We start from the raw sequence: 14,437 nt of genomic DNA on the forward strand, positions 1-14,437 counted from the left end.
GTGTAATTTATGGTATTTCCTCAAGCTCGGGTAGAGATAAATTTCAAAGTGGTGGCCTTTATCCAAAACGTTTGCAGAGAATTCATTATACCATTATTTTTTATGAAAGAAACATCAAACTATTGGTAAACAATTATAAAACTTAAAATAAAAATTGTCAATGTCATTTTTAGCTCATCTGATTTTTTGAAAAAAAATGATGAGTTATTGTCATCACTTGAGCGGTTGTCGGCGTCGGCGTCGGCGTCTGCGTCGGCGTTGCCTGGTTAAGTTTTATGTTTAGGTCAGCTTTTCTCCTAAACTATCAAAGCTATTGCTTTGAAACTTGGAATACTTGTTCACCATCATAAGCTGACCCTGTATAGCAAGAAACATAACTCCATCTTGCTTTTTGCAAGATTTATGGCCCCTTTTGTACTTAGAAAATATCAGTTTTCTTGGTTAAGTTTTATGTTTAGGTCAACTTTTCTCCTAAACTATCAAAGCTATTGCTTTGAAACTTGGAATACTTGTTCACCATCATAAGCAGACCCTGTACATCAAGAAACATAACTCCATCTTGCTTTTTGCAAGATTTATTGCCCCTTTTGGACTTAGAAAATCAGTTTTCTTGGTTAAGTTTTATGTTTAGGTCAGCTTTTATCCTAAACTATCAAAGCTATTGCTTTAAAACTTGCAACACTTGTTCACCATCATAAGTTGACCCTGTATAGCAAGAAACATAACTCCGTCCTGCTTTTTGCAAGATTTATGGCCCCTTTTGGACTTAGAAAATATCAGATTTCTTGGTTAAGTTTTATGTTTAGGTCAACTTTTTCTCTTAAACTATCAAAGCTATTGCTTTGAAACTTGCAACACTTGTTCACCATCATAAGCTGACCCTGTACAGCAAGCAACATAACTCCATCCTGCTTTTTGCAATAATTATTGCCCCTTTTGGACTTAGAAAATCATTTTCTTGGTTGAGTATTATGTTTAAGTCAACTTTTCTCATAAACTATCAAAGCTATTGCTTTAAAACTTGCAACAGTTTTTCACCATCATAAGTGGACACTGTACATCAAGAAACATAACTCTATCCTGCTTTTGCAAGAATGATGGCCCTTTTTAGAAAGAAACATGCAACAATTTGGTTAAACAATAAAAACTAAATCATGAAACCTGCAAGGTCATCTTTTTCTAGTGTGCCTCAAGTAAACGGATTTAATGAGACAGAATTCTAACTCCAACATAAAAAAATTAAGGTCGAATCCTGCGGGTCTGTTTTGAATTTTGCTCACTTCATTCAAAAATAACCTTGGGGCAGAAGTAAAACCTACCTATATATCTTCCACAATATGTAATCTAAAGAATGAAGGCAAAATAGAGAACTTTTACCTCATGTAACTCAGTATTTTTAAAAGATGTCTAACTCTACCCCTTCTGTTTCAGAGGTAAATTCACTTTGAACAGCAAGAAATCGCTTATCAAATGAATTATTTCCACTTTTGTACAATAAATCAATAACAAGTCTTGAAAGAAGTAATAACTTACTAGAAAAAAAAGGAAAATAAGGGGAAAAAAATTTGGTCCCAGTGAAAATTGCAGTCAAAGCAGGTTTATGGTAGGAATTGAATACTCTCCAAAAAGGAGGTACTCTATTATGGGCCTAATACCTTAAAACTTGCAACACTTGTTCATCATCACAAGCTGACCCCATACAGCAAGCAACATTACTCCATCCTGCTTTTTGTAAGAGTTATGGCCCCTTTTGGACATAGAAAATTTCAGATTTCTTGGTTAAGTTTTATGTTTAGGTAAACTTTTCTTCTAAACTATCAAAGCTTTTGCTTTGAATCTTGCATCAGTTGTCTACCATCATAAGCTTACTCTGTATATCAAGAAACATAACTCCATCCTGCTTTTTGTAAGAAATATGGCCCTTTTTGGACTTAGAAAATCATGGGTAAGACAATATTTCTATAATACAGAGACAAAAAAAATCAGATGAGCATCTGCACCAGCAAGGCGGTGCTCTTGTTATTTAATAAAATAATCATTTACTGCAACACTGAAAATACATCCCCATTAACATTGCATGCTTTGGATTAAATTCCAATGAATCTTTACTAATTTAGGTACAGCTGCACATTTGGTTTTATTATACCCCACCAAAGGTGGAGCTGTTTGACTGTACATCTGAATTGAAAATGCTTATAATTGAAACAATATTTAAGCTAAAAGCACCAAACCTCATATAATTATTATTTAGCACATTAACATTGCTTACATTTAGTGATGTCCCTTTACCCAGTAAAAGCAGAGTTTATCCACTTGATTTGTTTGAGAAAAAGAAAGGAAAATGCTATTTCAAAAAGTGTTTTGGGTAAAATCATTGAACTTCACATATTAAATAATTAGCATATGACCTTTGCTCACAGTTAGTACTATCCCCCTTAACCTAGTAAAAGCAGTTTCCCCTTGATCTGGTAAAATAGGGATTTTTTTACTATCTATGAAGTAACCTATTGATGGCGCTTCTTGAAACTTGACATATATATAGATCACTTTATGAAACTATACAAGAATGTAGATCACTCCAGGGATACACATGCATCTTCAGACTTATTGCCCTTTAACTATGTTACAATCCATAAATTCCCACTTAACAAAGTCATCCACTGATTGATCTTTTTATGCCCCCACTTTGAGGGGGGAGGGGGGGCTTAGAGATTTGCCCTTGTCCGTGCGTCCATCCGTCCTTCCGAGAATGTTGTGTCGCGCCTAGCTCCAAAAGTATTTGACGTAGAGTCTCAAAACTTTACAGGAATGTTGGTCAACATGTGTAGTTGTTCACCTGGGGTTTTGCGTCCAGATTCATGTAGGAGTTATGGCCCCTGACTGTAAAAATTGGTCATTTTAGTGTTGTGTCGCACCTAGCTCCAAAAGTATTTGCTGTAGAGTCACAAAATTTTACAGGAATGTTGGTCAGCATGTGTAGTTGTGCACCTGGGGTTTCGCGTCCGGATTTATTCAGTCGTGTAGGAGTTATGGCCCCTGACTTAGTAAAAAATTGGTCATTTTAATGTGTTGCGCGTAGCTCCAAAAGTATTTGACCTAGAGTCACCAAAGTTTACAGGAATGTTGGTCAGCATGTGCAGTTGTGCACCTGGGGTTTCGCGTCCGGATTCATTCAGTCATGTAGGAGTTATGGCCCCTGACTTAGTTAAAAATTGGTAATTTTAATGTTGTGTCGTGCGTAGCTCCAACAGTATTTGACCTAGAATCATCCAAAGTTTACAGGAATGTTGGTCAGCATGTGCAATTGTGTACCTGGGGTTTGGCGTTTGATCTGTGTCCGTTGTCATGTAGTGGGGGCATCTGTGTCCACATTTCTAGTTGAAACTTAATAATAATGTAGATCATTACTAGACAGTGATGTACACTCAAGTTTTGTTAGGATCTTTTCAGTAACTTACTGCCCTTTGAAATCTTTCAAAATATATTCCCCCCTAAGCATATGATAGTTTTACATGTTATTCTTGTAACTATTTAGCTCCTAACATCTGTGACTCTTCCCCGTGTTTGAACAATGGCACATGTGTTGATAATGGGAATGGTACTTTTACATGCATATGTGAATCTGGTTATACGGATACAAATTGTTCAGGTAAGTGCATTTACATGATAAAATGTCACTTGATTTTGCATTCTTTACAGAAACTGAACAGATTCGCTTGGACTTTACATTAAACATGTTACTTTGTTTTTTAGCTCACCTGAGCACGAAGTGCTCAAGGGGAGCTTTTGTGATCACCCTGTGTCCGTCGTCTGTCGTCAACAATTTGACTGTTAACACTCTAGAGGTCACAATTTTGGCCAAATCTTAATGAAACTTGGTCAGAATGTTACACTCAATAAAATCTTGGACGAGATGAATATTGGGTCGTCTGGGGTCAAAAACTAGGTCACCAGGTCAAGTCAAAGGAAAAGCTTGTTAACGCTGTAGAGGACACATTTATGACTGTATCTTCATAAAACTTGGTCAGAATGTTAATCTTGATGATCTTAAGGTCCACTTTGAATCTGGGTCAGGTGGGGTCAAAAACTAGGTCACAAGGTTAAATCAAAGGAAAAGCTTGTTAACACTCTAGAGGCCTCATTTATGACTGTATCTTTATGAAACTTAGTCAGAATGTTAATCTTGATGATCTTTAGGTCAAGTTCAAATCTGGGTCATGTGGGGTGAAAAACTAGGTCACCAAGTCAAATCAACCGAAAAGCTTGTTAACACTTCAGAGGCCACATTTATAGCCATATCTTAATGAAACTTGGTCAGAATGTTGATCTTGATGATCTTTAGGTCAATAGGTCAGGTGAGCGATACAGGGCCTTCATGGCCCTCTTGTTTTCATTATGTGACTAACATTTACACGAAATAACATTCTGTAAGTCAGCTGGATGGCTTATTAACATGAAAAATTGCACGCCCTTAATGTGGCTTAAGGGGCAAGTGATTCCAGGTCAGCAACAACATGGTCACGAAAACCCAAATATTTTCAGTAAAATTCTTAGAAGGTATTTGACATTTAAAACTACCAAATGTTGCTCTCTGTAGGACCTTGCACCCATTACCGCTCTTTCTTAAAGGTAAACTATAAAAACAATTCTTTTATAAGAAATAGCATGGCCATTTAATTTTTAGAGGAAAATTCTCTCTAAAGTATAGACAAAATTTGTAATGTAAATGAACATGTTTGTCGCTTTTGAACAGTTTAGATAAAGAGACTAGACTTGATGATACTTGTTGGTGATTTCTTTTCTGAGAACTCATCAGAAATTAGGAATTATTGTTTGAAATAGAAATCTTTCGTGGGAGACAAACAAACCCTCACCTACGAGATGGGATCACTCCACAGGCCCAGTATTAACTGAACATTTTTCGGTTTCAGCTGAGTTGGAGTTTGAAACTTTAATAACAATTTACTAAAACTTCAAGGTTAACTTCCAAGTGAGCTTGACTATCAGTACTGGATAGCCACCTGAAAAAAGTTATTTACTTAAAATTTGGTTTTAAACATTCTATTAAGATATAAATGACAAATAAAGTTTCATTATCAAACTCAGCTGTGGCTGAAAATGTTTTGTGAACACTGAGACAGACTCTTCCTGTCCGAGGCCCCCAAGTTTGAAAATGCTCGTAAGCCTATGAATTTTTACATAATGACTTCTAGTTTTAGCTTCTGGCATCTGTGACTCCTCCCCATGCTTGAACAATGGCACATGTGTTGATAATGGGAATGGTACTTTTACATGCATATGTGAATCTGGTTATACGGGTACAAATTGTTCAGGTAAGTGCATTTACATGATAAAATGTCACTTGATTTTGCATTCTTTACAGAAACTGAACAGATTCGCTTGGACTTTACATTAAACATGTTACTTTGTTTTTTAGCTCACCTGAGCACAAAGTGCTCAATGTGAGCTTTTGTGATCACTCTGTCTCCGTCGTCTGTCGTCAGTCGTCCGTCTGTCGTCAAAATTTGACTGTTAACACTCTAGAGGTCACAATTTTGGCCAAATCTTAATGAAACTTGGTCAGAATGTTAACCTCAATAAAATCTTGGACGAGATGAATATTGGGTCGTCTGGGGTCAAAAACTAGGTCACCAGGTCAAGTCAAAAGAAAAGCTTGTTAAAGCTGTAGAGGACACATTTATGACTGTATCTTCATAAAACTTGGTCAGAATGTTAATCTTGATGATCTTAACGTCCACTTTGAATCTGGGTCAGGTGGGGTCAAAAACTAGGTCACAAGGTTAAATCAAAGGAAAAGTTTGTTTACACTCTAGACTGCAGGGTTCATACGCGTCAGGGAAAAGTCAGGGAAAAAATTTTTTTTTTCAAGGTCAGGGAATTGTCAGGGAATTTTACAAAATGTCAGGGAAATTTTGAAATTTGGAAAATGTCAGGGAATTTTCTGATCTGGTTAGGCAACAATTTGTAAAGGTTAAGGCAGTTTCTTCAAATATTTCCTTTTTCATGAAAGCTATCACACTTACAACAATTAAAGCATAATTTTAAATTATATGCATATATCTATATTCTACATATTTTTCAAATTCCATATAGAAGAAACTGAAAGGGATTTGCACCCCTTACCTCCTGAGCAAATCTGGTGATTGCTATATCTAATGATTCGATCCCCTTCTCTCCTGTATAGTGTCCATTACACATAGCCATTACTATATATACATACAAGGCTCCAATAACACAAACATACGGTCTTTATTTTACACAAAAACTGAACATAATATTATCTACAATACCTTAAAGACATGCTTTTGCTACCAAGGTGTTTTGCATGGTATATATCCTATAGATGTTACTCTTTTTAATTGGTAATCAGAATGACAATTCCATTTTAATGTAATTTAGTAAAGCTATGTTCAGAAAAACAGTTCGATTTGGCTAATATGTTCAGGTTTCCAAAAGTAATTGCTTTATTGTCTATTGGTCATAACATAAAAACATTTGTTTGTTTGAAACAGTGTATTTGATTACTTTTTAATGCATGATAATTCATGTCATTTTGCTTGCCAATGTGTTTTGTATAATCACTAGCTCCATATCAGTTGATTTGGAATAAACAAACAAAATATTAAACAATGTAAATGTTTGTCAAAAAAGGAGGTAAGGGTTGGCTGTAGGGGTGGTGGAGGCCAACATTCTATTTTTCATTTAAAATTGAACCACTAAATGTGCACATTTTAAGATAACAAAAGTCATACTAGGTGACTTGGTTTGTATCGTACCGAACCAAAAAGTCAGGGAAAAATGCTTTCATGTCAGGGAAATGTCAGGGAATCTTGTCTGAAAGAATGTGTATGAACCATGTAGAGGCCTCATTTATGACTGTATCTTTATGAAACTTAGTCAGAATGTTAATCTTGATGATCTTTAGGTCAAGTTCGAATCTGGGTCATGTGGGGTGAAAAACTAGGTCACCGAGTCAAATCAAAGGAAAAGATTGTTAACACTTTAGAGGCCACATTTATAGCCATATCTTAATGAAACTTGGTCAGAATGTTGATCTTGATGATCTTTAGGTCAATAGGCCAGGTGAGCGATACAGGGCCTTCATGGCCCTCTTGTTTTCATTATGTGACTAACATTTACACGAAATAACATTCTGTAAGCCAGCTGGATGGCTTATTAACATGAAAAATTGCACGCCCTTAATGTGGCTTAATCCCTAAGTGGTGAGGGGCAAGTGATTCCAGGTCAAAATAACAAGCCAAAACCATAATCACAAATCTAAAGTGATAATTTAGAATCCCAAAACTGGAGGTTGCCCATTTACAGCTGTTTAGGTACTCAAAACATTTGTTATACAAAAATAGCGCACGGCCATAATCTTAGAGGAAAATTTCCAAAGTATAGACAAAATTTAATGTAAATAATGTTTTCGCTTTAACAGTTAGAAAAAACAATTGATGAACTTCGTTGGTGATTTTTTGCGAGTATACTCATCTTTGTTAAAGTTTGAAATAGTAAATCTTCTGGAGACATACAAACCTATAGAATATACTGCCCCAGTTTACTGAACATTTTACTTTCACTTTGGATTTGCAAAGCTTTAATAGATCAATTTCACTGAAAAAAGTCGTGAATTGCCATCATACGAATAGCCCCTAAATTATTCTTAACTTTTTAACATTATTAAATTTTATGAAAAAAGTTCATTTCAACTTAGTGTGCTGAAAATGTTGTGAACATGACATAACTTTCCTGTGAGGCACATTGAAAATGCTCGAAGCTTAATTGTTACTAAACTCTAATATTATTGTAAATTCTTACCCCCCCACTTTACAATGGAATTGATATGGATGATTTTACATGAAAATAGAAATCGTAAATATCAACAGGTAGTATTTACTGTAACACAAAATTAATCTTTATTAATAGTTATCAAATTAACATATATTTTGTAATTTTTCATGCAATCAGTGTTTTACAAAAATAATTATAGGGTAAAATTGAACAAAAAATCGACATAACCTCCAAGGGAAATATACATTTCCTGTTAAATTGGATAGGTGAAGCTTATCTTCCAAAATTCACTTAAGGGGATTCATTCACCGAGCATAAAGTTTTTCATATGAAAAACAAATTTTTGAGATTGTAATTATTCTATGATGAATGGGAATTATTTTATGCTTTCAAGAGAAATAGGCATCATCGCCCCGCGTGATCACAGGTGGGTGAAATAGTCACTCTGCCTTGACTAAATCCTTTTCAAAGAACCAAAAAATATTCATACACTGTGAATAAACAAGACTCTTTCTACAGCTAATGTTGTGTTTAACATGTATAATACATCAACAGTCGGTGACACTTTGATTTATTGTGCACTCCTTGGTAATTATCAACCCAGACATAATACCGATTTTTTTTTTTTTTTTTTTTTTTTTTTTTTTTTTTTTTTGAAAAGCGGGAGAAATATGGTTTTGGTCGGGAGACGGGAGGCAAGGTGAAAAAATCGGGATTTTGACCCTCCCGCGCGGGAGATCACATGTATGCATAACAACATGGTCACGAAAACCCAAATATTTTCAGTCAAATTCTTAGAAGGTATTTGACATTTAAAACTACCAAAAGTTGCTCTCTGTAGGACCTTGCACCCATTACCGCTCTTTCTTAAAGGTAAACTGTAAAAACAATTCTGTTATAAAAAATAGCACGGCCATTTAATTTTTAGAGGAAAATTCTCTCTAAAGTATAGACAAAATTTGTAATGTAAATGAACATGTTTGTCGCTTTTGAACAGTTTAGATAAAGAGACTAGACTTGATGATACTTGTTGGTGATTTCTTTTCTGAGAACTCATCAGAAAGTTTGAAATAGAAATCTTTCGTGGGAGACAAACAAACCCTCACCTACGAGATGGGATCACTCCACAGGCCCAGTATTAACTGAACATTTTTCGGTTTCAGCTAAGTTGGAGTTTGAAACTTTAATATCAATTTTACTAAAACTTCAAGGTTAACTTCCAAGTGAGATTGACCATCAGTACTGAATAGCCACCTGAAAAAAGTTATTAACTTAAAATTTGGTTTTAAACATTCTATTAAGATATAAATGACAAATAAAGTTTCATTATCAAACTCAGCTGTGGCTGAAAATGTTTTGTGAACACTGAGACAGACTCTTCCTGTCCGAGGCCCCCAAGTTTGAAAATGCTCGTAAGCCTATGAATGTTTTACATAATGACTTCTAGTTTTAGCTTCTGGCATCTGTGACTCCTCCCCATGCTTGAACAATGGCACATGTGTTGATAATGGGAATGGTACTTTTACATGCATATGTGATTCTTGTTATATAGGTAGAAATTGTTCAGGTACGTGCATTTACATGATAAAATGTCACTAAAGTTTGATATCTTTTATATTTTAATACATGTACTAACATTTACACTAAGTAACTTAATTTTTGAATTTTACTGCTATGCCATCAGTGTTTCTACAAGAAAGCAACAAAATATAGAGGTACTGAACAAAATATCAACATCCCTTAATCTCTGTTCCAGAGGGATTCAGTTTATATTACATTTCCCTGTAGAATTGGATAGGTGAAGCACTTATCCTTGCAAAAATAATGGCACATATATAGAAGGGGCAGTCATTCACACATGCATCTATACTGTTGGTTTCAAAGACCAAAACTGTGAAGGTATTTGTTTAGGAGATTGTACAAATGATGAATGACTATGGATGCAATGTATGGGAATTACAATATTTAGCTCGACTTTTCAAAGAAAAAGTAGAGCTATTGCACTCGCCCCAGCGTTGGCATCAGCATCGCCGTTGGTTAAAGTTTCTGATAAAGTCAGATATCTCTGTTACTATCAAAGCTGTTGTCTTGAAACTTAGAATAGTTATTTACTATCAAAGTCTACACCAGGAGAAACAATTCCCATAACACTGGTTTGAATTTTGACAGAGTTATGCCCTTTTTAAGCTTGGAATTTTTTGGTTAAAGTTTTTAATCAAGTCAAAAATCTCTGTTACTATAAAAGCTATTGACTTGAAACTTAAAATAGTTATTTACTATTAAAGTCTACACTGGGAGAAACAATCCCCAAATTTCTAATTTTATTTTTGGCAGTTATTCCCCTTTTTAACTAAGAAATTTTTGGTTAAAGTTTTAAAAAGTTTTTTACTGGCAAAGCTCTAATCCAGAGTCAAGCACTGAGAAAATTAGAGCATTTTGTCTTATGGACAGCTCTTGTTATCTTAAACTCTAGTGCATATTAAACTTAGCTGCAGTTTAGTCTGTTTTTATGCCCCCGAAGGGAGGCTTATTAGTTTTCAACTGTCCGTCCATTCGTTAGTTCGTTCGTTCGTTCGTCACAACGTTTACTTTTTGCATGAAGGCACTTTACTCGAGAACCACTGCAACCAGGACCTTCAATCTTCACATGCTGATAGTACTTATTGAGTACACGACACCTACTGACTTTGGGGTCACCAGGTCAAAGGTCACCAGGTCAAAGGTCAAGGAGCTGCGGGGGGGGCATTTGTCACCATTAGTGACAGCTCTTGTTGAATATCTACCATTATTGTTACCTGTTTGAACAGGTGAACAGTTAAATGACCCCCCTTTTTACACAAAAGTTTTCCCAGATTCATCTGTAAAGGACTATTGCTTTTTTATGTGGTTTAACATCACACAGACATAATAATAGAGTGATACCTGGCTGCATCATACCATTGATGTAAAAAAATTGTACTAGTAGCTTCATTGCTTGGTGCTCAGCATTAAGAGGCTGTACTAGGACTGAAAAAGTGTTGAAAAAGACATTAAACCAGAACAGAGACGTCCGAGATTTTGATTGTGAAAGAAGACGTCAGCTCAAACCCCCCTCCCCCATGTCCCCTATTCCCCCCATCCCCTCTGAAATTATTTCAGACATTGGTAAGTACCTTGTTGAACTTTTGGCCTTCCATAGTTCAGGTGGATGGTTTCCTCACATAAAAGAATTCTACACCCCTAGAACAATGCTAGTACTGGAAGGATTTTAGTGCAACCACTGGAGGGAAGATAGTAGCAGTTTTCAACCATCGAATAGAAGATAGTAGGACTTGGTTTTTGCAAACCACCAAAGAAAAAGCAGTAGGGACAATAGTAGGACGGACTTGATTTCTGCAACCAAAGGATAGTAGGTCATGACTGGATTTGCAAACCACCAAAGGGAAGATATAGCAGAAAGAAATTGATTGATGCAACCGCTAAAGGGTAGATGGATGAACTTGATTTCTGCAACTACTTACGGATAGGAAGTAGGACATGATTTCTGCAACCACCAAAGAGAAGCTAGTAGAACTCAAATTTTCAAAACGCAAAAGGGGAGATAATAGGAGCATATTTTGCCAACCATGTGAAGACAGGCCACAATTTGCAACCAGAGAAGGCAGTAGGACTCTTGATTTGCAACCACTAAAGGAATAAAATTGAGCTCAATTTCTGCAAAGATTTGAAGGGAAGATGGTAAGACTTGAGTTCTGCAACATACGAGGAGTAAATAGTAGCACTGGGTTCTTGCGGAGGGAAGAGAGAGGTCTCAACTGTTGCAAACCACCGATGAAAAGACAGTAGACAACAGTGAAGGGAAGATAAGAGTGGAATTTGCAGACCAACAAAGGAAAGATATTTGAGTTAGATAGTGGAACCAGCAAAGGAAAGATAGTAGGATACAATTTTGGCAACCTGTAAAAGGAATATAATAAAACTAGATTTTGCAAGCATTAAAGGAAAGATAAAATACCTCATTTATGCAGCCACCAAAGGAAAGAAAATAGACAAAATTTTCTGAAAAACGAATTGTTAAAACGTGCTTTTGTAACAACTGACAAAGTTTATGGGACTTTGTTTTGCAACTACTATAGGGAATTTCATCGGAACCAATATTGCAACTATAGAAGGTTACTTAATGGGATCCATTTTTGCAACTCAGAATAGAATCTTATGGGATTTGATACATTTGTAGGTGGGAAAGTAGGAACATACAGAACTCGAGCACTATTCCTGTATTTTAAACTATTTCTGTCTTACAACATAATATGACATAGACAGTGGTGTGCCTTTCAGGTTTGGTTTTTTTGTTGGGTTTTTTTTTTTTGGATTAGCTGATCAGTTCTTTACATTTTGTCTATGTAGCTACAGTTGAACCACCTGTATTAAGCAGTAACTTGACTCAAGCAGCCAGACGGTTCTTTCCCAAAATTTGTTCTAATATCATCTTCCCTGTAGCAGCCTCTATGTGTAACAATAGGGGCATCGCGTTCGGTATTTTTTATTCTTGTTGATTTTTTAGAATTGTAAATCTCTATGATAAATTTGATTTTTATGGAAGATCTTTACAAAAATATAAAAATTTGGAAGCAAAATTGCATCAGGCACTATACATGACCTTGTAGCAAGTATGTATAATATACTCTAAGCTTTGAACTAGCATTCAGTAGCTTTAAAAGATTTGTTTTCTTTCCCTGTTAACAGAAGCAGTTGAACCATGTCCACCTGGATGGGAGCTGTTGTTCAGTGGTAGCTGCTACTTTTCTAGTTCAGAACAGAAAACCTGGGCAGATGCTAGGGTAGGTTGACACTTTATTATTATATATTGTTATCATTTCAGCGATTCCTTAACAATGGGATGAAGAAATATTAGCCCAGCATTGTTGTGACCCCAAACATTTGTGGGTGGGGTGTGGGGAAGGCACTTTGAGTTGCCTTTGTCCATCTGTCTGTCCTTCTTTCCATCTGAATTCTTGCTTTGCATATCTCAAATAGTATTTGAACCAGAGTCTTCATACGTCACATTATTGTCATTCAGCATATGAAGATATGCATCTGGTGTTTTAATTGGGGTTTCACACAACCTGACCAGAGTTGTGGCTGTTGGAAATTTTGCATAAAGGCCTAAAAGATTGTGTTGCATGGATCTCAAGAATATTAGAAATATTACTCAGTATGGGAAGTAATGCACAAGTATTTTAAAACATTTGACCGAAAGTCTTGAAACATAATATCAGTCAGTTTGTGAAGTTGTAGGCATGGGATTGTGTTTGGGACATAGAGTTTTTGTACTTGATTTAGTCAAAGATATGCTTAGAGGGCATACAAATTTGTGTCGCATTGGAGTCGTAAACCATTAGAAGATTGCTATGTAGCATGTGAAGTTGTACACCTGGTGATATGTTTGGAATTTCACTTAGTCAAACCAGTGTTATGGTCCTCGACTTAGTAAAAAAATAAACATGTTATATGCTTAAAGGTTTGTGTTGCATAAGTCATAAAAAATGCTGACTTAGTCATGAAGCCATATTGGAATGTAATCATGCATGTGAATTTTTAAGAACCATGTGACTTAGAACTGTCAAATTTGATAGGGTGATTGGTCTTACAGAGTAGATGATCTCTATTGATTTTAGGGTCACTCCATCAAAGGGCAAGGTCACAGGGGGCTGAACATAGAAAACACTTTTCAGTCAATAACTTGAGAACCTCTTGACCCAGAATGTTGAAACTGAATATGCTGATTGGACATGTAGAGTAGATGACCCCTACTGATGTTGGGGGTCACTCAATAAAAGGTCAAGGTCACAGGGGCCTGAATGTAGAAAACTGTTTCCAATTCATAACTTGAGAACCACTAGGCCCAGAATGTTAAAACTAAGTGAGATGATTTGATGTACCAAGTAGGTGATCGCTATTGCAGCCAACCATCAGTGTCTCATTGACATGTGCCCATGTCTTCTATTGACTTCTTGCCTATATGACTATGCATTGGGGGAGACATGCGCTTTCCTACAAAAGCATCTTCTAGTTAGTAAAATCATAGACTAGCTCCTAGACTATGATATTTTTTTTATACATTTTTATGATTGAATATAGTGAACTGAGCCAGTCTATGCCCTATGTCTGTACGAAATTAAATTCCACAAAAAAGGGGGAAAATGTAGAAATATATTTTTTATTAGTCTTAGTGAAGTCTTTGGTTACTTCAGCATCAACTATTTCATGCTATGAAATGACTGATACACAAAGATACATCTTTGGTTACTTCAACATCAACTATTTTATGCTATGTAATGACTGATACACAAAGACACGTGCATGTGTCTTTGTATATCAGTCATTTCATAGCATAAAATAGTTGATGTTGAAGTAAACAAAGGCTTCACTAGGATTATTAAGCATAATTACAAATGTTATGTATTGTTTCATTGGTCAGTTATGTAAATAGACTTACTTTAGCAATTTTAGAATCCTCAGTATTAACTTTGAAAAACCTCTCATGATAATTTCTTTAATTTCTACAGTACTTGTTAACTTCTGACTCCCAGTTACACATTTTGAAAATTCCTCCTTGTAAGATCAGTTGATCTGATTGGCT

At 35.7% G+C, this 14,437-nt stretch overlaps 1 protein-coding gene across 11 annotated transcripts in view; it reads left to right on the forward strand.

Annotated features, from left to right (window-relative positions):
- The window catches only part of LOC128549520 (fibropellin-1-like), a 201,733-nt gene that overhangs the window by 181,621 nt on the left and 5,675 nt on the right, over positions 1-14,437 (forward strand). For 10 of the 11 annotated variants that reach the window (XM_053526306.1, XM_053526305.1, XM_053526307.1 and 7 more), the window contains 4 exons: positions 3,536-3,649; positions 5,214-5,333; positions 9,263-9,382; positions 12,541-12,635. In XM_053526306.1, coding sequence (XP_053382281.1) covers positions 3,536-3,649; positions 5,214-5,333; positions 9,263-9,382; positions 12,541-12,635 — 449 coding nt within the window. The remainder of the gene's footprint in view (positions 1-3,535; positions 3,650-5,213; positions 5,334-9,262; positions 9,383-12,540; positions 12,636-14,437) is intronic. The other variant, XM_053526314.1, reaches the window with a different exon arrangement.

Source organism: Mercenaria mercenaria, chromosome 16 (genome assembly GCF_021730395.1).
Source record: "Mercenaria mercenaria strain notata chromosome 16, MADL_Memer_1, whole genome shotgun sequence".
NCBI lineage: Eukaryota > Metazoa > Mollusca > Bivalvia > Venerida > Veneridae > Mercenaria > Mercenaria mercenaria.